The sequence below is a fragment of the Haematobia irritans genome, chromosome 1 (genome assembly GCF_050003625.1).
Source record: "Haematobia irritans isolate KBUSLIRL chromosome 1, ASM5000362v1, whole genome shotgun sequence".
NCBI lineage: Eukaryota > Metazoa > Arthropoda > Insecta > Diptera > Muscidae > Haematobia > Haematobia irritans.
The window spans coordinates 202,233,159-202,257,362 of NC_134397.1; the positions used below are offsets into that span (position 1 = coordinate 202,233,159).

Genomic DNA, 24,204 nt, shown 5'->3' on the forward strand with positions numbered 1-24,204 from the left:
ATATTATACAATATCATAATCAGTGTTACCGTTGAAAAGTCGCAAAAAAATGTGGCATATTCAAAAAAAAAGGTCGCACAAAAAAGTCGCATAATGATAAAAAAAAAGTCGCTAACATTTGTGAGGCCTTTTATTACAAAAAATTTTCTATAAAACAACACAAAAACGATAAAGGAACAGTCCCTTTAACATAAAAAGAAAATTTTTACCAACTTTTTAAAAATGTATTTTTTTTCCTTTGCTAAAATTGACAGAAATGTACGCGAACGGCATTCAGTACCAATTTACCATCATCCAATTTAAAGCTGTAAAATCAGTTACACTCTGGGAAGAGTGAACCCATTAGCGAGGTATTTTAAACTAACCAGTGTTAATATTGAACTTCGTATGTCGCCAAAGAAGCATGTATCCATAGTAAGTTCAACATTTAGTAATTTGTTTTGACTTTTGTCAAGTTCAATTTTAACTGTTCAGAAGTAATACATTTTTTTTAAAAACGAAAAAAATTTTGTTCTGAATTTCTTAGACACCTTAGAAACACCACACGAGCACATTTTTCGGAGACGAACTATTGTCTAGAAATAGATTCACTTAGCGGTACACCCTCAAAAAAAATCGCTTCTGTAACATATACTCCCAAACATATTTTGCTTCAAGCATATAAATTTTTGGGTATTGCTCAAACATTTATATGTTTGATTTCTTCCAATATATAATATGTTTGAAAGCATATTGGTCTAAACAATATATTATGTTTGGGTAGTCTAAGTTCCAAACATTTTGTATTTTTCCATCCAAATTCAATAATGTTGTCGTCCAAAACACTATATGTTATTATGTGAACATATAATATGTTTGGAGGCATTTTGGACCCAAAAATATTATATGCTGAGAAGAATTTTCTCCCAAAGAATATTGTGCTCAAAATTTTTTTCTGCCTAATTGCATATTCCCTTACATTTTTCTCACTTCCATGTTTTTATACCCTCCACCATAGAATGGGGGTATATTAACTTTGTCATTCCGTTTGTAACACATCGAAATATTGCTCTAAGACCCCATAAAGTATATATATTCTGGGTCGTGGTGAAATTCTGAGTCGATCTAAGCATGTCCGTCCGTCCGTCCGTCTGTCCGGCTGTCCGTCCGTCTGTGGAAATCACGCTAACTTCCGAACGAAACTAGCTATCGACTTGAAACTTGGCACAAGTAGTTGTTATTGATGTAGGTCGGATGGTATTGAAAATGGGCCATATCGGCCCACGTTTACGTATAGCCCCCATATAAACCGATCCCCAAATTTGGCTTGCGGAGCCTTCCGGAGCAGCAAAATTCATCCGATCCGGTTGAAATTTGGTACGTGGTCTAAGTATACGGTCTCTAACAACCATGCAAAAATTGGTCCATATCGGTCCATAATTATATATAGCCCCCATATAAACCGATCCCCAGATTTGACCTCCGGAGCCTCTTGGAGGGGCAAAATTCATCCGATCCGATTGAAATTTGGTACCTGATGTTAGTATACGGTCTCTAACAACCATGCAAAAATTGGTCCATATCGGTCCATAAATATATATAGCTCCCATATAAACCGATCCCCAGATTTGACCTCCGGAGCCTCTTGGAGGAGCAAACTTCATCCTATCCGATTGAAATTTGGGACGTGGTGTTAGTATATGGTCTCTAACAACCATGCAAAAACTGGTCCATATCGGTCCATAATTATATATAGCTCCCATATAAACCGATCCCCAGATTTGACCTCCGGAGCCTCTTGGAGGGGCAAAATTCATCCGATCCGTTTGAAATTGGGTACCTGATGTTAGTATACGGTCTCTAACAAGCATGCAAAAATTGGTCCATATCGGTCCATAATTATATATAGCTCCCATATAAACCGATCCCCAGATTTGAACTTTGAACATTTTACTTCCATAGAAAATTTTGTCAACATTTTATTTCTATAGAAAATTTTGTCAAGTTTTTATTTCTATAGAAAATTTTGTCAAAATTTTATTTCTATAGAAAATTTTGTCAAACTGAATTATATACGTATTTAATCGGCCTTTTTTTTTGTTTAATATAAAATTTTATTTCTATAGAAAATTTTGTCAAACTGAATTATATACGTATTTAATCGGCCTTTTTTTTTGTTTAATATATACCCCTTATGGACTAACTTACAATTTAGAAGACAGTGTTAAAAAGTTTTACGATACCTTGCCATCGGCAAGTGTTATCGCAACCCAAGTAATTCGATTGTGGATGACAGCCTTTAGTAGAAATTCCTACGCAATCCATGGTGGAGGGTACATAAGATTCGGCCTGGCCGAACTTACGGCCGTATATACTTGTTTTTTTTTAGTTCTTAACACCTTTTTCTGTAATACAAACATTGTAGAAGAAATTATTAAATTTTATAATTTTTTTAATTTTACCTTTTGCCGGACGGGGATTCGAACAGCGGACCACACCGTTTGTAAGCCAGCACACTAAGCACTGGCCTACGTAGCTGTTATGGTCATCAAGAGATAATTATCGTTATAAGTTATATTTATATAGCATAGCTTGTGGCGCCCACGAGCCGATGCAAACTTAACATTGTTAAACATACATTTGTTGGCAGCGTGGAGCAGTGCTTGGTCGTCCGCCTTGCGTGACAGGGGTCCTGGGTTCGATCCCTGCTTCGACCAACGCCATTTTTTTTTTAATATATTTTTTAACATATATTCGAGATTCGTTCGGAAGTTCCCGAAAATGTGTTCAGCATTACTACTATTATATTAAATTTTTACTACGAAATTTTAAAGTGTGTTTTATAAAAGGCTTAAAGTCAGAAAAGAAAAATGCTTGATATAAACGAAATGGACTGAGTTCAAATCAAATATTATTTTTTTATTGCAAAAATAAAAATTGTGTAACAAATAAAGGTTTTTGTATACAAGTTTAAAATTTTCGAAGAAATTCAAAAACTCTTACAAAAGAAGAACGTGAATTCGAGTATATAAAAATATTTTTCTATCGAATCCTAAGGTTAACGATAACCATTCAAAAGCACATTATATTTAAATTCTAAACAGTAATTTTACAACAGCACATAAATTTATTTTGGTGTGAACAATTGTTTGCTACATGCTAGCCACCATTAATTTAGAAATACAAATAAATATGAAATAAATGAATTAACGAATAATTTTGTACTTAATTTAATTCTTAAGGCCGGTATAAATTGGTATTATCGCGTTAAAATGGCCATGTTTACCCTTTTACTTTTCTTTAATAATTTCTTTTAAAGAAAATAAACTTATTCAATTGTTGCTTTGGATCTTTCCCCACCATGTTATAATACAATTTACCGGAAAAAGTTGTAATGTTATTCTGGTTTTGCCGCTAAAATGAGAAATAATTTCGAACTCAATGCCCGCTTGTATTTTCGAAAAAATCCGTCAACTCCTCTTGGACTACTCATTAATAAAGAGGAACTAATCTTTGTTTTTATAGATCTTACTGTTTAATTTTTCACTGTTTCGCCCTTTTTTCATTTTACTTTCACAACTCTAAAAAGAGTGCATTGAAAAAATATTGTCGTGAGGCCAAAGAGTTCATGTCCTTAAAATAAGAATACAACTTTTGCTTAGCTTAGAAGACGCATTTCTCTAATATAAAGTTTTTTTCCATGTTCAAAGGTCGATACTTTCAATGAAGTCGTATTGTCGTTATAATTAAGTGATTTGACTTAAAAATGGGTATCATAACATGAAAGAACAAAATTTTGGACTAAGGTCAACTTGACTTTAATAATTCAGAAAAATTCTTTAAAATTAATGAAACTGTCTTTAAATTTGTTGCATTTTTGCATCTTGACTACAAGGCAAAATCATTAAAAAATAGGATATGTTTTTCAATACTTTATTTTAAAGAAATTTTTTACTTGAAACATATCATAATTTCTACTGGATGTCTTGTTTTTAACGGACATTTTATAGCATGTGAAAAAAAGCTGAAAAAGCGAAAAATTGAAATGTGCTTCGTAGAGTCAAGTACACAAAACCCCATTTGAAAGAGAATTAGAAGAGAATTGTGTCTTAAAAGCATCCTTACTTGTATTATCCGCTTCTTTGGTTCGGAATCAATACCAAAATTGTTAAAGTGGAGACACAATATTTGGAACCGGACATGCTTTTTGTTCAGTGTATAGTGCCCTTTCGTTAGTTTTTATGAAGATCCCTTTAATTACCTTTGTTTGAATATTTTGACTTACTCGTCCTACGTTCCGATTTGTTTTGACGAAACAAAAAAATTGTGCCCGTAATGCGAAAATGATAAACAAAACTCATGCTCTTTTTATACCCTTCACCACTACTGTGGTACAGGGTATAATAAGTTTGTGCATTTGTATGTAACGCCAAGAAGGAAAAGTCTAAGACCCATCGTTTAGTATACCGATCGTCTTACAATTAAATTCTGAGTCGATTTAGCGATGTCCGTCTGTCTGTCTGTCCGTCCGTCTGTCTGTCTGTTCATGTATTTTTGTGCGCAAAGTACAGGTCGCAGTTTAAGTCCGATCGTCCTGAAATTTGGCATAGGCTCGTTTTTTGGGACAAAGACAATCGCTAATGATTTTGGAAACAATCGGTTCAGATTTAGATAAAGCTGCCATATATATTTATCCCCGATCTGGTCATAATTGGCGTGTTTATCAACCGATCTTCTTCAAATGCAGTACATCCGAATATTTTATGAGTCTCGAAAAATTTGCAAAATATCAGCTAAATCGGTTCAGATTTAGATATAGCTCCCATATATATCTTTCGTCCGATTTAGACTCATATGACCATAGAGACCAAAGTTTACTACCGATTTTCGTGAAATTTTGCATAAAGAGTATAATTGACATTCTACCAATGCTTGGTAAATTTGATTGAAATCGGTTCAGATTTAGATATAGCTTCAATATATATCTCTCGTCCGATTTAGACTCATATGACCACACAGGCCAAAGTTTACTACCGATTTACGTGAATTTTTGCATAATGAGTAGAACTGACATTCTACCAATGCTTGGTAAATTTGATTGAAATCGGTTCAGATTTAGATATATCTCCCATATATATCTTTCGTCCGATTTGGACTTATATGGCCTCAAAAGCCAGAGATTTACTGTGATTTAGTGCAAATTTCGCACAAGGAGTACGTTTAATAGTATCGGTAAGTGTACCAAATTTGGTTGAAATCGGTTCAAATTTAGATATAGGTCCCATATATATCTTTCGTCCGATTTGAACTTATATGGCCTCAAAAGCCAGAGTTTTGCCGTGATTTGGTTCAAATTTTGCACAAGGAGTACGTTTAACAGTATCGGTAAGTGTGCCAAATTTGGTTGAAATCGGTTCAGATTTAGATATAGCTCCCATATATATCTTTCGCCCGATTTATACTCAAATGACCACGGGGGCCAAAGTTAAACTCCCATTTACGTGAAATTTTGCAGAGATAACAGAATTATTATTCTAACTATGCATGTCAAATTTAGACGAAATCGGTTCAGATTATATATAGCTCCCATTATATGTACACCAAAGTTGGTAAAATATGGTAGACTATTTCATATTTTAGACCCATTTTCAATGGGATTTTCCTCCAATTGACTGCATAGTTTCCACGGAGAATATATTTAATATGATATTTAAGTGTGTCAAGTTTGATCTAATTTGGTTCAGAATTAGATAAAGCCTCCATATATTCATTCTTCCGGTTTATACAAATATGGCCAAATTCCCACACTTTACACAAAATTCTGTTATGATTTCCCCATATCTTAGTCATATCCCACACACTGTAATGCCAGACTTTCCACAAAACGGTTGAGTTTTAAATAAGGCTCCAAGTCGCCCGACTTGGCCAAATAATATAAGATCTAACCAATATCCTTGTAAAATCGTCACTGCTGAGTAGCAAAAATTGTAAATGTTACTCAAATTGTCCTATATCTCGAATACATAAGTATCGCCTGATACATCACAAATGCTCCTTTATACAATTGCATCAAAATTTCTTTCGCTTCATATTTCCCATATTTTTATACCCACCACCATAGAATGGTGATGGGGGTATAATAAGTTTGTCATTCCGTTTGTAACACATCGAAATATCGATTTCCGACTATATAAAGTATATATATTCTTGATCAGGGAGAAATTCTAAGACGATATAACGATGTCCGTCTGTCCGTCTGTCTGTCTGTCTGTTGTAATCACGCTACAGTCTTCAATAATGAAGCAATCGTGCTGAAATTTTGCACAAACTCGTCTTTTGTCTGCAGGCAGGTCAAGTTCGAAGATGGGCTACATCGGTCCAGGTTTTGATATAGTCCCCATATAAACCGACCTCCCGATTTGGGGTCTTGGGCTTATAGAAATCGTAGTTTTTATCCAATTTGCCTGAAATTTGAAATCTAGAGGTATTTTATGACCATAAAGAGGTGTGCCAAAAATGGTGAGTATCGGTCCATGTTTTGGTATAGCCCCCATATAGACCGATCTCCCGATTTTACTTCTTGGACTTATAGAAACCGCAGTTTTTATTCAATTTACTTGAAATTGGAAATTTAGAGGTATTGTAGGACCACAAATACGTCTGCCGAAAATTGTGAGTATCGGTCCATATTTTGGTATAGCCCCCATATAGACCGATCTCCCGATTTTACTTCTTGGGCTTACAGAAACCGCAGTTTTTATTCAATTTACCTGAAATTGGAAATCTAGAGGTATTGTAGGACCACAAATACGTGTGCCAAAAACTGTGAGTATCGGCCTATGTTTTGGTATGGTCCCCATATAAAACGACCTCCCGATTTGGGGTCTTGGGCTTATAGAAATCGTAGTTTTTATCCAATTTGTCCAAAAATAGAAATCTAAAGGTATTTTAGGACCATAAAGAGGTGTGCCAAAAATGGTGAGTATCGGTCCATGTTTTGGTATAGCCCCCATATAGACCGATCTCCCGATTTTACTTCTTGGACTTATAGAAACCGCAGTTTTTATTCAATTTACTTGAAATTGGAAATTTAGAGGTATTGTAGGACTATAAAGAGGTGTGCCACAAATGGTGAGTATCGGTCCATGTTTTGGTATAACCCCCATATAGACCGATATCCCGATTTTACTTCTTGGGCTTCTAGAATCTGAAGTTTTTATCCAATTTGCCTGAAATAGGAAATCTAGAGGTATTTTCGGGCCATAAAGAAGTGTGCCGAAAACGGTGAGTATCGGTCCATATTTTAGTATAGCCCCCATAAGAAAGATCTCCCGATTAACTCCTTGGGTTTGTAGAAACCGTAGTTTTTATCCGATTTGCCTGAAATTGTAAATATTCTGGTATTTTAGACTCACAAAAACGTGTATCGGATTAAGTTTCTATCGGTCCATTTGGTAATGCCTCCATATAAACCGACTTCACTTCTTGAGGATGTAGAAGGCGCACTTATCATGAAAATGGCTTGAAACTCAATGTAAAATTTCCAGATTTTACTTCTAAAGATTTAAGATTTCAAATCAAGACGTTATTTTATAATTTTCTTGCACACTTATTTTCTTGTTAATGATTCCTCTAAAACTCAAGCAAAAATGGTTCTTATAAATCCAGAATCTGATATAGTCCTCATAAGTGAAATCTTTAAATTTATCTTCGGGAAGTATCCCCAAGTCCTCAAGCCCTCCTGAAATTTCAAAGGAAACCCTAATATTTTGTTCATGGTGGTGGGTATTTAAGGTTCGGCCCGGCCGAACTTACTGCTGTATATACTTGTTTTATTAGCATTGTGTTTCATTCCAGGGCGTTAGCCGATTTAAATTTTAATTCTAGAGATTTTGTAGAAGTACAAAAAATTGTCTCCATTAAAAGTATTTGTATCTGGAAATGCAAACCTTTATATAGCTCCCAGCAAATTTGAAGTAGTTGAGATGGTAAAACAAACGTTGGTCTACATGGTGGTGAAGGGTATAATATAGTCGGCCCCGCCCGACTTTAGACTTTACTTACTTGTTTTCAAATATATTTTATCTTGGTTCCGAATGAATTTTCTTTCCGAATACTCATTTTAATATTTTACTTAAGCATATACAATTTTTGGCGAAGTCTTATATCACAACATATATATGTTTACTCATAATATGTAAATTTATACTTGTTTATATTCACACGTATTATTTTTCCTATATTTAATGAAATTTTCTTTGTGTATATATATATTTGTAATGAGCCAATTGGTTACTTTCATTATTTTACTTCCAGCATACACTTTGTCTCTCTTTGTAAACACATATGGGCTATTTCTAAATTAATATAAGTTTGAATCCAAGCATATTATATTTACAAACATTTTATGTCCCAAACGTAATATGTTCTAACATGTTAACATATATGTCCCAAACATATTATGCTAGTTTATGAACATTATATGTTTGCACTCAAAAATATTGTGTTTAAAAATTTGAGTTCCAAACATATAATGTTTATACCCAAACATATGAAAAACAGTCTTTTTCGTCCGTGTAGTTAGAATTGACATTCATCGTGTCCAACTAGACTTCGTAATATTGCACAATAACATAAAAGTTCAGTAACGCTGAGAAACTTCTTCGTACGTTCGAGAAAATACTTATTTCCTATTATTATATTTGATTCAGTCCATTTGCAAACTCATTGGGAGTTCTTAAACATTTTGCTGGTAATGACCGTAAGTTCAATTTACTTACACTTAGTTAATTTTGTTCATCAATAGTTAAATTTAAGTAACTGTGAGTAAAATTCTGAACTACTCAATATTATGGAATTTACGTGTTACGACGTTCAATTTTCTGAGTCAATTTTCTCCGTCCGGACAAAAGGTAAAATGTTATAAAATTATAAAAATAAAATGTAATAAATGATTCTAAAGGATTTGTACTACAGATGAATAGTGGTTTGTACTAAATATAAGTCACCAGGTGGTCTAGGAAATCCAGAACATTAATTTCTTTCGTTTTGAAAAAATGTATTATGTAATTAAATTTTTACTTCTGAACAGTTAAATTTGAACATGATAAAAGTTAAAACAAATTACTAACATATAGGAAAATGTTGAACTTACTATGGGTACATGCTTCTTTAGTGACATATGAAGTTCAATATTAACACTGGTTAGTAAAAAATAACTCGCTAATGGGTTCACTATTCTCTGAGTGTAGAATGGATCTAGTGGCTGAAATGGTATGCAATAAAACAAAGACTGAATATACCAGAATACCGTGTAGGTTAGGTATCGTAGGTTAGGTGTCCGTTGTGATACTATACGTGATTTACTTCTCTCTGTTCTTCTATGGGTAGCTCAATGACAAGTAAACTCCTTTTTATAGCCGAGTTCAAACGGCGTTTCACATTGCGGTGAAGTACTTAAAGAGGCTTTGAAACACTCAGCATCCACCGCTGAAACACATGTTGCTATTTGCACTCAAAAGAAGTGAACTTTCACTAAAGCCAATTTAACTTTATTTTAGTTCATGGAATTATTATGTTTGGAGAAAGTTTCCTTTACTCTAATAATTTTTTGTGTACGTTAGTTAAATTAACTAAAACCGAGAAAAAAATATACTCAAATGAAGCATAAAGATTAACTAAATTCGTGTCTTCCACAAAATAGTTCAGAATTTCTTTAAATTTGTAAATTTTACCATAAATGCGTCCATCATGAACTTCGTATGTCACTAAAGACATTCTTGCAATTTTGAACTCCAAGTTTTCCTTCAAACTACAAAATTTTCTTTAACAAGTGAAAAAACTTAGTTATGTCTAATAAATTTTCTTGAATTTGTCGAAAAATATTTATTTTTATGACATCGGCGTGATGCCAACGTTTGTAATGCAGTTTAGTTTAAATTTCCTACAAATATTCAAAATTTTCTAAAATTAACCGAAAGTTTTCTTCTTGGTGGGTTCACTGTGGTTGAAACAAAATTGAAGGACTTCCCTTTTTTGCATATTTTAAAAAAGTCGCACAAAAAGTCTCATGCCGTCAGAAAGGTTGGAAAATGCTACTAAAGTCGCACAATGGCAACACTGATCATAATATATGAAGAATATAAATACATAAAATATATGAGTAAACCACATGCTTTAATAGTACAAAAAATAAGTTCCTCAAAGTACAAAGTAATAGATGGAATTGTTTACAAACATATTCAAGCACTATACTTGACATTTGTGGTTAAAATGTATTTCGATTATTTTTTGCTATTCCCTTCACAATTATACACCGTTATTTTTGTATTTAACCAAGGTATTAGTCACATTTGGTCAACATTTTAAGGCAGGATATATCACATTCGAGGAAGTACGTATTGTCCGTAGAGCTACGCAGTAAAAAAAACGTCGCCAAAAAAGTAGTGAAAATGTTCTTTTTGGATCCGGAAGTGGTGCCAAATTGACGCAGAAGCGATGAATTTAACATGGGCTTGTCACAGGACGGATGTCCACCATTTCAAAAGCCGCTGCACTTAATTTGCATCACTTCTTAAGGTGTGAGGTGAATTAAGTGTTTTGGATGTGAATTAAGAAATTTTGTGATATTTGGACAAATAAATAATTTTTAAAATTTTTATGATTTTTAATGCATAATAACGCTTGTCTGGAACGTTTGTCATCAAATATTTAAAAAAAAAAATTGCAATTTTTCTAGAAAGGATTTAACATTTTTTTGGCAAATTTTAAATAATTCGTTCCATTTTATTAAATCTTAATCTGTTTTTAAACTATTTGCAACAACAAAAAAAAATTTCCCATTAAAAATATGAAAACAGCGATTAACTCAAATCAACTTCCAGTGCAGTTAAAATAAAGAACAAAAGGGTATTTTTGGAAGTTCTTTTAAAGTTGTGCCTTCAGAAGAACTTCCAAAATTTTTTTGCTGGGTACTTGCTTATAGTTTCGCCAAAGAAGCCTCTACACGGACGAAAAATACTGTTTTTATATGTTTGGGTGTAAAAGTTATATGTTTGGAACTCAATTTTTTTAACACAATATTTTTAAGTGCAAGCATATAATGTTTATAAACTAGCATAACATGTTTGGGACATATACATATGTTAATATGTTAGAACATATTATGTTTGGGACATAAAATGTTAGCAAATACAATATGCTTAGATGCAAACATATATAAATTTAGAAATAGCCTATAAACATATATGTGTTTAGAAAGAGAGACCTAGAGAGAATGCTGCAAGTAAAAAAATGGAAGTAACCAATTGGCGGCTTAAAAATATATTCACACAAAGAAAATTTCATTAAAACTTTTTTCTACTGGTGTATGCCCTAAGGTGAAACATACTATGTTTGAACAATACAAACAATATTTTGTTTAGACCAATTGGAAATTGGAAATCTAAAGGTATTTGAGGACCATAAAGAAGTGTGCCAAAAATGGTGAGTATCGGTCCATGTTTTGGTATAGCCCCCATATAGACCGATCTCCCGATTTTACTTCTTGAGCTTATAGAAACCGTAGTTTTTAACCAATTTGCCTGAAATTGGAAATCTAGACGGATTTTAGGACCATAGAGAGGTGTGTGCCAAAAATGGTGAGTATCGGCCCATGTTTTGATATAGCACCCATATAGAACGATCTTCCGATTTTACTTCTTGGGCTTATAGAAACCATAGTTTTTATCCAATTTGCCTGAAATTGGAAATCTAGAGGTATTTTCGGATCATAAAGAAGTGTGCCAAAAATGGTGAGTATCGGTTCATGTTTTGGGATAGTCCCCATTTAGACAGATCTCCCGATTTTATTTCTTGGGCTTCTGGAATCCGTAGTTTTTATCCAAATTTTTTGGATAAAGAAAAAACTTTATATTAGAGAAATGCGTCTTTTATGCTAAACGAAATTTGCATTCGTATTTTAAGGACATGAAATCTTTGGCCTCACTAAAATATAGTTTTCAGTGTAGAATCAGACAACCAATTTCGTTTTTTTTTTCGATGATGAACTTGTTTATCAGTAAAACGGAATTAATTGGGAAAGTACATGCCATCATCTATAACTCTTTGAGACCATTTTTTTGTCAGTCACTGTATATCACTTTACTATAGCACCAAAATTCTAATAAAAATTAAACAAAAGTACGTATTTACAGAATTTCCCCCAAACAACTAAAAATATAATTACCCCCCGTATTATATGGACAAAGAAAAAACTTTATATTAGAGAAATGCGTCTTTTATGCTAAACGAAATTTGCATTCGTCTTTTAAGGACATGAAATCTTTGGCCTCACGAAAATATTTTTTTCAGTGTAGAATCAAGCAACCAATTTCGTTTTTTTTCGATGATGAACTTGTTTATCAGTAAAACGGAATTAATTAGGATGGCATGTACTTCATCATCTATAACTCTTTGAGCTCATTTTTTGTCAGTCACTCTATATCACTTTACTATAGCTCCAAAATTATAATAAAAATTAAACAAAAGTACCTATTTACAAAATTCTCCCCAAAAAAACTGAAAATATAATTACCCCCCGTATTATATTACAGTTCAAATTTTTTATTGACTTATTAACTCAAATGTGTATAGTTTCATTCATTATTACGTGTTCATAATTTTATTCAATTTTCACATCTTTCCATATGGTCGATATGTCGGTCGTTTCTTCGGTGTTTGGTCAACTGAAATTGTAAACTCAAATATACAGCATTCATATCAACTATCATCGTCACCGTCATCACCACCAACGAGTATAAGCTACAAACAACCAACCACCAGTACTATGTACTTCGGTTGCCACTCTTCATCCGTATGTTGTAAAAATAAGTGAAAGAATATTATCATCACTGTCATGATTAACGGTACCGGGCGATACACTATACACGGGCCGCAGAACTGATGGCAAACACACCCTCATCCTTCACTGCTGACGGTATAGTGGTACTCCGGAGATGAATACGTTGACTGTGTTTTACCATTTTATGTCAATGCAGCGGTAACATCTTAATGTTAAGAGAATGTGTAGTTGTGTGTGTGCGTATTCGATACAGAGAGAGAGAGCATTGCTGTTATTATTTTACTGTTAATGATAGTCATTTGATTTTACGATAAAGTGAAAGCATTTCCCCTTTCACATTTCTCCGAATGTTATTATGAACAAAGATAGTAGAAGATATTATATGAGGAAAGGATATAGAAGATATCTATTGGAGAAAATCAATCTGGTATTGCAATGAAAGTACATATTTGCTATTACAAACAAACAGATCAATTTGAAAGTCCACAGTCTGATATATGTTATCGTGACTCTGTTGCAAGGAAAGTGCAAAAATGTTGTAAATAGTGGCAAACACTTTTGCAATTCTAGATAAACATCTTCCTTATAGTTAATTAAAGGGTGATACGATCAAAATTGGGTCAATATAAACTTGACGTATTTCTTTCAATTTTGCATTTAAAAAACCTGAACACCCCTCATTTTGAAGGTGTGTGTTTGTAGAATGTTGCTCCTATTTTGGAATTCACTCTTCAGTTGTCAAAATGCCGTCCAAGCAAGAAGAGCAGCGTATCAAAATTTTGCTCGCGCATCGCGAAAATCCGAGCTACTCGCACGCAAAGCTGGCAAAATCGCTAAAAGTTGCCAAATCAACCGTTACAAATGTAATTAAAGTGTTTGGGGAACGTTTGTCGACAGCCAGGAAGTCTGAATCGGGGGAAATCGAAAACCGGAAGCCGCTGAGACGACAAAGAGAGAGGGTGTATCGTCTACAACCGTACATCGAGCCAAAAAACGAGCCGGACTATCGACTTACAAGAAGGTAGTGACTCCAAATCGCGATGATAAACAAAATACGACGGCCAAAGCGCGATCCCGGAAGCTGTACACGACGATGCTGACGAAGTTTGACTGCGTGGTAATGGACGACGAAACCTACGTCAAAGCCGACTACAAGCAGCTTCCGGGACAGGAGTTTTATACGGCAAAAGGAAGGGGAAAGGTAGCAGATATTTTCAAGCACATAAAACTGTCAAAGTTCGCAAAGAAATATCTCGTTTGGCAAGCCATCTGTACCTGTGGCTTGAAAAGCAGCATTTTCATAGCTTCCGGGACTGTCAACCAAGAAATTTACGTGAAAGAGTGTTTGAATAAACGTATGCTGCCTTTCCTGAAGAAACACGGTTGTTCCGTACTGTTTTGGCCGGATTTGGCATCTTGCCATTGCGGTAAAAAGGCCATGGAGTGGTACGCCGCCAACAACGTGCAGGTGGTTCCCAAGGACAACAACCCTCCCAACACGCCAGAGCTCCGCCCAATTGAGAAATACTGGGCTATTGTCAAGCGGAACCTAAAGAAGACCAAAAAACTGCTAAGGACGAGCAGCAGTTCAAGGCAAACTGGCTTTATGCGGCGAAGAAGGTGGACAAGGTGGCTGTACAAAATCTGATGGCTGGTGTCAAGCGTGAGGCCCGGCAATTCGGATTTAGAAAAGCGAAAGCCTAACTGAATATTTTTCCTGAATTTTATACTAATTGAACTTGAAAAAGAAATTTAATTTGATTTTTTAAATAAACGATTTTACCGATTTAAACGAGTTTTCCCTTGGCCAAATTTTGACCGTATCACGCTTTAAGGAAACAAAACCCGAAAGTGTTAACTTGATTCTAAAAAACATAAAAAGTTGTGAAGTTTATAAATTTCAAGCGGACAAAAAAATAGGGTCAGTTTTACAGAACTGGAAAAATATTTAAAATAATTACAATTTTGTAAAACAGCATTAAAGGTTCGTTGATTTGACTATATTCATGTCAATTAATTTATTCTATAAATAATCACAAAGGCGCGCAGGTCCAATTGATTACATGCACTGAAAAAAATTTTGACATAATATGAAAGATTATACAACCTAAATTTTAGGGCACGCAAAATTAAGACCATTTTATGTTATAATAGTTAAATTTTATTTAAAAGAAAGTTTATAATATTTGCATCAAAATTTTTTTCATTAAATTTAGGACACGAATCTTGTATATTGTTCTCGTTCCGCTTAAGTCGTATGTCTTTCAACTAAGCACAACTTTTCTTAAAGTAAAGATCAAAAGTTTTGATTTAAAGAAATTGTTCTTACATTAACTGATATATGGTCTAAGTCTTTTTTTTTTGAGAATTTTGCTTGAGTTAAAGTGTTTTTGGAATTAGTTTGAATCTGTTTCAATTTGGATTTATAAACTGGAAAGAAAATTTGATAAATGAGATCTGTATCCTAATTTTAATGTCATTGATCTTAAATAGGTCCCTAAAATATGTCTTTATTACAATGAAGCCGCATCTTCGACTCGGAATCAATACCAAAATCCTTAAGGAATGGTCAAAATCTTCGGATCCAAGTAAACTTTTTTTTTGTTTGAGTGTTCTTGATCAGTTTATATAGAGGAGTCAACAGTAATTATGAATCGATATGAATCCATTTTCACACAGTATTTATAAGGCAGCGTATGATGTACTGAAAAACAAATTGCCATGAGGCCAACGATTTCATGTCCTTAATATACGAATGCGTTTTTAGCTTAGGTCTATGGTAACATAACGCATTTCTCTGGTATATAAAGATTTTTTCCTTGTCCAAAAATCGATAAACTATTATGAATCGAGAATAGATAAACTATTATGAAGTCGTTTTGTCCGTATACATTAAAGAAAATATTTACGTGATATTAAAGATTACGTAACCAAAATTTTAGGATGCGAAATTTACAAAATATTAAGGACAAATTTCTTTAAAATGAAATTTAAATTAAAATAAAGTTTATAATCTTTGCTTCACAAATTTTTATGCCCTGCTCCACACTGTGGAACAGGGTATTATAAGTTAGTGCATATATTTGCATCAAAATTTTTTTCATTAAATCTAGGACACGATTCTTGTATATAGTTCTCGCTCCGCTTAAGTCGTATGTCTTTCAACTAAGCACAACTTTTCTTAAAGTAAAGATCAAAATTTTTGATTTAAAGAAATTGTTCTTACATTAACTGATATATGGTCTAAGTCTTTTTTTTTTTTGAGAATTTTGCTTGAGTTAAAGTGTTTTTGGAATTAGTTTGAATCTGTTTCAATTTGGATTTATAAACTTGAATGAAAATTTGATAAATGAGATATGTATCCTAATTTTAATGTTATTGATCTTAAAGAGGTCCCTAAAATATATCTTTATCACAATGAAGCCGCATCTTCGACTCGGAATCAATACCAAAATCCTTAAGGAATGGTCAAAATCTTCGGATCCAAGTAAACTTTTTTTTTGTTTGAGTGTTCTTGATCAGTTTATATAGAGGAGTCAACAGTAATTATGAATCGATATGAATCCATTTTCACACAGTATTTATAAGGCAGCGTATGATGTACTGAAAAACAAATTGCCATGAGGCCAACGATTTCATGTCCTTAATATACGAATGCGTTTTTAGCTTAGGTCTATGGTAACATAACGCATTTCTCTGGTATATAAAGATTTTTTCCTTGTCCAAAAATCGATAAACTATTATGAATCGAGAATAGATAAACTATTATGAAGTCGTTTTGTCCGTATACATTAAAGAAAATATTTACGTGATATTAAAGATTACGTAACCAAAATTTTAGGATGCGAAATTTACAAAATATTAAGGACAAATTTCTTTAAAATGAAATTTAAATTAAAATAAAGTTTATAATCTTTGCTTCACAAATTTTTATGCCCTGCTCCACACTGTGGAACAGGGTATTAAAGGGTGATTCTTTTGAGGTTAGGATTTTCATGCATTAGTATTTGACAGATCACGTGGGATTTCAGACATGGTGTCAAAGAGAAAGATGCTCAGTATGCTTTGACATTTCATCATGAATAGACTTACTAACGAGCAACGCTTGCAAATCATTGAATTTTATTACCAAAATCAGTGTTCGGTTCGAAATGTGTTTATCGACAAATTTTGTTCAGCGATGAGGCTCATTTCTGGTTGAATGGCTACGTAAATAAGCAAAATTGCCGCATTTGGAGTGAAGAGCAACCAGAAGCCGTTCAAGAACTGCCCATGCATCCCGAAAAATGCACTGTTTGGTGTGGTTTGTACGCTGGTGGAATCATTGGACCGTATTTTTTCAAAGATGCTGTTGGACGCAACGTTACGGTGAATGGCGATCGCTATCGTTCGATGCTAACAAACTTTTTGTTGCCAAAAATGGAAGAACTGAACTTGGTTGACATGTGGTTTCAACAAGATGGCGCTACATGCCACACAGCTCGCGATTCTATGGCCATTTTGAGGGAAAACTTCGGAGAACAATTCATCTCAAGAAATGGACCGGTAAGTTGGCCACCAAGATCATGCGATTTGACGCCTTTAGACTATTTTTTGTGGGGCTACGTCAAGTCTAAAGTCTACAGAAATAAGCCAGCAACTATTCCAGCTTTGGAAGACAACATTTCCGAAGAAATTCGGGCTATTCCGGCCGAAATGCTCGAAAAAGTTGCCCAAAATTGGACTTTCCGAATGGACCACCTAAGACGCAGCCGCGGTCAACATTTAAATGAAATTATCTTCAAAAAGTAAATGTCATGGACCAATCTAACGTTTCAAATAAAGAACCGATGAGATTTTGCAAATTTTATGCGTTTTTTTTTAAAAAAAGTTATCAAGCTCTTAACAAATCACCCTTTATAAGTTAGTGCATATATTTGCAACACCCAGAAGGAGACGAGATAGACACAGGGTGTATTTGGCAAAAATGCTCAGGGTGGGCTCCTGAGTCGATATAGCCATGTCCGTCTGTCCGTGAACACATTTTTGTAATCAAAGCTTAGTCCAATCGACTTCAAATTTGGCACAAGTATGTGTTTTGGCTCAGAATAGAACCCTATTGATTTTGGAAGAAATCGGTTCATATTTAGATATAGCTCCCATATATATATTTCGCCCGATATGGACTTATATGGCCCCAGAAGCCAGAGTTGTACCCTAATTTGCTCAAAATTTTGCACAAGAAGAACACTTTGTACTATAGTCAAGTGTGCCAATTTTTATTGAAATCGGTTCAGATTTAGATATAGCTCCCATATATAGCTTTCGCCCGATTTACACTCATATGACCACAGAGGCCAATTTTTAACTCCGATTTAGTTGAAATTTTGCACAGGGAGTAGAATTAGCATTGTAGCTATGCATACCAAATTTGGTTGAAATCGGTTCAGATTTAGATATAGCTCCCATATATATGTTTTTCTGATTTCGAAAACTTGTAAAAATGACTCTAATTTTCCTAAACTTGTAATACAAATATATCGAGCGGTAAATCATAAATAAATTTTTGCGAAGTTTCTTGTTTTTCTTTAAATTTAGGGCACAAATTTTGTACATTTCAGACAGTTATGCTAACATATTCTGAGGAAAATATTTCACTTGTTATCCTGCTGATAACGACCCGAAACACTCATCAAAGTTAGTGAGTGAATGGTTTCGGGATCAGAATGCGAACGTTGTTGAATGGCCAAATCAGTCCACCGACCTCAATCTCATTGAAAACCTTTGGGGGAACTCAAGATACATTTCTCTAAGCTTCTCTGCAGTTATAAAACATATAGAGGTAGAGATTTGCCATAAGTTAATGTCATCCATGCCTAAGAGAATTGAAGCTGTTCTTAAAAATCCCGGTGAATATACACGATATTAGCTAATAACTTTAATGTACAAATTCTTATATTATTTTCATGTTTTTTCATATACACCTATTTTACTGTCCATATAAAATTCGACGATTTTTTTGAATTTACTTTATTTTAAGTTATTATTTGAATTCTAAACTAATTTTCAAATGCACGAAATATGTCTACTTTATAAATAATTCCGGAATATTCAATAAAAAGCATAAAATAGAAAAACCGTGGCCTCGTTAAAAAAATACTTACACCGTGGGTTCGATTCCTGCTTCGACCGAATACCAAAAAGTTTTTCAGCGGTGGATTATCCCACCTCAGTAATGCTGGTGACATTTCTGTGGGTTTCAAAGCTTCTCTAAGTGGTTTCACTGCAAAGTGGAACGCCGTTCGGACTCGGCTATAAAAAGGAGGTCCCATGTCATTGAGCTTAACATGGAATCGGGCAGCACTCAGTGATAAGAGAGAAGTTCACCAATGTGGTATCACAATGGAGTGAATAGTCTAAATGAGCCTGAAATATCGGGCTGCCACCTAACCTACACCTATTTTTCTGTCCACATGTGTACATAATTAAAGTGATGACAACATCGTGCTGCCTTATTGCCAATTATTTTTAAATGAAAAATTCATGCAGATTACCTATGCTCCAGTTTGTCGCATAATTTATTAATTTCTGTACTCTGTTGATATTAAAATCGTATTGGATCTACGTATTTATTGAAGTACAATTATTAGAATAATCTAATCTGCACCATGTTCCGAAAGCTTTGACTTTCAAATTCTTAAGAAGTTGTTGCAGACAGGTTTATGATGACTCCATAAGATGGTCTTACTAATCTGCCCCAGTATGTGTCCTTTGGAATCAGTCCAAGTCGTGTTCTAAAGTGTAAATTAACCCGGCAATGACAAACCTATATTAAAGAGACCGGTCCCCTGCATACGGTCTGACTAAAACTGAGATTGGTCCTTGCACACCAGAGATTAGTCATGTACCGGTCTGGCATTGATACATTTCCCATAGGCATTTTAATTCAAAATAATTTTGTGGAATTTTTTTGTAATTTTGTCGGTAAAATCTTCTGTTGTACTAAAGTTTCACGATAAATATAAAATTTTCAGAAAATCACAGCTAAAGCAAATAAAGGTTTATATTACAAAAATTTCTGCATTTTTATTTCTGCTGTCTAGTTTTGAAAAAAAAAATCGTCAAATTAGAACGCAACATTTGTTATCAATATCTAAAAATTTAATTTTATTCTATTTTGCAATCCTTGTTTTTGTCTCCTATGTAACGGTAACATGTGTGTACCATTGAAACTCCGAAACGGAAATGATGCAATGATGCATTTTGGTTCAAGCATTTCCTTTTAACAGAGATAACACGGTGATGAGGTCTGTAACACAGGCTTATCACTCACACAACCCACGAGCATACGTATACAATCACTAGAATAACACCTAACGAAGCTAACATGAAATACCCCTTCGCTGTTAAGGGCAATGAAAACAATACGAACATCCACAACATCGTCATAATTCACACACTATATATTTCTCATACGCTATTCGTACTCAACGGTATGTTGTACCTAGCACACAGCGTACGAGAAAAACAAAACCACCCACCTACATTAACACGTAGAAACTTACATTTACAGTTAACAAGTAAAATTCCATTTATCTGTGAGTTGACTTCTCTCTCTCTCTCTCTCTCTCTCTCTCTCTCTCTCTCATTCTCTCGCTTCCTTGTATTAATACATTCAAATGAATTTATCAAAACAGAGAAGTAAAAACCACCACCACAACGGTGGCCACAATTGCCACCACTGTTAACAGGCATAATATCTCGCTCTTGCTAGACACCTTTCATAAGCAACAACAATACAAAACTAATGATAATTAACTGTAAAAGTAACAGGAAAAAGAACACTCAATGCAATAAGAGAATGTGCCTTAGCATATGATGAGAGAGAATTGAATATGTGGAGAAGAGAAAACATTTCGTTTGATGTGAAACAAAGATGCTGGGAGAGCATGATAATGACGTTCTGTCTATGTGTGAGTGTTGGCTCTCTCTGTATATAAAATATTCTTATTATCCGAGAGAATTTTGTAATGATGTTTTATTTTACTAGAACTTCTCTCTTATTTTTGGCGATAACATCCTCTGCTAGTTGTTTTTGTTCTATTCTATAACTCTACGTAGACTCGAGAGAAGGAAAAACAAACAACAACCATGCCAACATTTATCCCATTTTACACAGTCAGTCATTGTTGAATACAGTAGATAGATTTGACCGTATGGCGGGCGGTTGGAATGTAACTTTGTGTGTGAGTGTACCTCAGTAAATACACTAATAAAGAGGGTCGTTTTTCTGATTGTAGCCACCGCCGTCAACGAGTGTGTGCGTATTTTCTGATACTACGTACGGGACATTTGAACACGGAGCATTTCGTTATTCGCGGATAAAGAGTTTTGCCCTCATATACGTTGATTCTGTTGTCGTCGTCGTCGCCGACGACATAATCATCATCATCGCGCTTCTGCTCGGTCCTCGAGAGCTCTTTCATTCACAGGCAACGGTAAAAAAATTGGAATCACTTTGTCGCGTACAAACGTGTTCTACCAGTAGCGAACAGAACGTCGCGGCGAAAAGACATACGCGCTGTTCTCCTCTCTATATTATTAAACAATTTTTCCAAAATAAACAAACAAAATAGCAAGAAGAAAAAAGAAACGTTCATTACAACACAACATCCAATACTGTCAAATTCAAAACAAAAACACACAAGTTTTAGAAAAAAAACGAAAAATTCTCAATCTCACCTGAGGTTAGAAGGAAAACGTCTAAAAAGCTCAAAGAAAAGGCAAGAAAATTTTTTGAATTTGAAAAAATATAGAAAAGTATTTAAAAAAGTGACAAGTTTCTTCTTACAAAGAAATTAAGAAAAAAATGCCAAACAAATTGAAATATTCTTTAAAAACTTATAAAATGAAAAGAGTTTGAAAAAGTAAAAACAACAAAGTGATTTAGAAAAAAAATCTATCGGGTAAAAAATCAAGTGAAAAAACTCTTAACAAAACTTATTAAAACAAAATCAAAATAATTTGGATTATAAAAAAGAAGATTTACTTAGAAAAATCAAAATAGTTAAAATGTATACCTTACTAGACCTAGTGAGATTAACTCAATCGCAATTTACTACAACTCTAGCCTAGCCAGGGTTCTTCCGTATATCTGGCAAAAAACAAAATAGCTCGTACTTTGGATAACTTGTGATTCGTGACATAGCTTTTGTTAGTCACCATATATAAACTATAAAATAGTGGAAATCTATAATTTACATTGCAACAAGGAAATCAAGCCACTCCGACGAACCAAGAGTTCATCGAAGAAACAAAGAGTTTGAGTTTAGTTTTGGTTTAAGAAAACGCGCCTCTCAAACATCATTCCAATGTTGTCGTGTTTGGTGCCGTCGTCAACATCACGTTTTGGTCAAGAGGATAATATAATCAACCAAAGTATGCCCTCATCGCCAGCATTCACCATGCAATGTAAGTAAACTAAGAAAATTATTATTTTTTGGGAAATCACAAAAAAAAAACTAATAGGTTAAGTAGGCAAAGATAAGAATGAACCTTGTAGAAAGTTACAAAACTTTAATTTTTTAAATTTATTTAGCTATAATAATTGAGATTTCATAAATTTCTTTCATTGAAACCAAATGATTTTATTCTTCCCAACGGCAAACTTTTGTTGATATAGATCAGAAATCAAATGTTTGTTTAATCTGAAAAACTATAGTCATCATAGTTTTCTTTGTGAACCCAGAAAACAAAACATTTTCATAAATATAGGCAAAATGGTCCTTCGAGATCAAAAGTATTTATATTCAAATTTTTTTGCATATATTCTATATACACCTATATTGAATTATGAATATAAAGTTTTAACTGACCATTAAAACTCGAAATATTATCCAGCATTCAGTTTTAGAAAAATGGTCCTTCGAGATAAAAAATATTTTAGACGTTGTTTCCTTTAGATTCAATCTATTGAGATATAAGTTTTACTAAAGTCGCCCTCTAACTTGACCTCAAAATTAAACTAAAATTGACCTAAAATATATGTTATTGGTTATTTAAGGAAGCTTTTAGTAAAACACAACTTAAGACAACAAAAATGGGCAAAATAAAACTTATTTGAAACTATTCAAGAGGCTTTGCAGCATATGCTGAATTTTACGGTATGAATTTTTCTTCCTTAGTTCTCTTGCTTTTGTGTCGTTAACTTTGAAAATTTAATCAGATGGGAAAAGAATTGGGGCATTAGAGAGTTAAATATGATATATCTTATTTAAATGATCCTTGAGCATTAAAAACATAAGAACGAAAAATCTTCAATTTGTAGAGAACAACATTGGATGTCATGAAGCGAATTAACTAATTCCTAGTTTTGATAGATTGAAAACAAAAAAACATCTAGGTTCTTAAAGGGTTGCAAATTTAAAAGAAGTATTTTTTTCGTTAAAAACTGTTAACAAATTAGAGACCCTTTTTAAACATTAAAAAATGAACCTGTGCTTTGTTCCAAGTCATTACCAAGTTCTTCAAACAAAGCTTAAATTTTTTTGTACGAATCTCCCTTGATTTTTGAGTGCTCCATTTACCGTCGGCAAATGTTATTACAAAAAATATGAGAAATATTTGTATGTGTATAATAAACTTAAATAATTGGTAAATATATTCAATTGACTTAATATTTGGTCCTTCGGCCTAGAAAAATGGTCCTTCGAGATCAAAACAAAAAATCGTTTAATTAAAATATTTCAAAACTTCTTTTAATTTAATTTTTACTTTACTAGCCTACGAAATTTTAAATAAGATCAAGAAACGATATTCCCTGAGATCTGATTCAATTTCAAGCTCTTACAAATTATCTCTCGAAAAATGTTGAAGGATTCATCACAATGGTCTGAATAGTCCAAGTGAGCCTGAATCTTAATCGGGCTGCAACTTTAAGCTAACCTAAAGGGTTTTGAACCTTCCAATAATGCAAAGACTTTTTTGAGTATTTCAGTCTTCTTTTCAGTCCTCTTTTTAATTAGAGTCTACACTGTATGACCCCGTGGCATTAAGCTAACTTTTTAAGTTGTTATTGTTTACAGGAGCTACATGTTGCTCAACTGTTACTTCAATTATAAAATATTATAAGATCTCAAAACTGCTATTTTATAATTATATCCTCATTAACCAATCACTTTTAAACAATATTTTCTCCCCCTCTTCAAATTTACTTCTTATCTTTTATACGAATATACCTTAACGAAACTCTTCTTTGAATGTATATAAAATTTCCATTATTGTGAAACACGGGTGGTCTTTCAAAATTCAAACTTAAACAAAGGCTAAGCAGAAAAAAAAGCAGTATTCCATGTGTGTACATTAACCTGCTGAAATTGCAAACTTTTACATTGAAATACTCCTAT

At 33.6% G+C, this 24,204-nt stretch overlaps 1 protein-coding gene and 1 long non-coding RNA gene across 2 annotated transcripts in view; one reads left to right on the forward strand and one right to left on the reverse strand.

The window, feature by feature from the left end:
• LOC142222421 (uncharacterized) overlaps positions 1–21,620 on the reverse strand; it is a 148,494-nt gene extending 126,874 nt beyond the window's left edge. The window contains exon 1 of the long non-coding RNA XR_012718310.1: positions 21,542–21,620. This is a non-coding gene — a long non-coding RNA (uncharacterized LOC142222421). The remainder of the gene's footprint in view (positions 1–21,541) is intronic.
• The window catches only part of zfh1 (Zn finger homeodomain 1), a 49,729-nt gene continuing 46,683 nt past the window's right edge, over positions 21,159–24,204 (forward strand). The window contains exon 1 of the mRNA XM_075292565.1: positions 21,159–22,270. Within this exon, the coding sequence (XP_075148680.1) occupies positions 22,171–22,270 (100 nt within the window). The 5' untranslated portion in view covers positions 21,159–22,170. The remainder of the gene's footprint in view (positions 22,271–24,204) is intronic.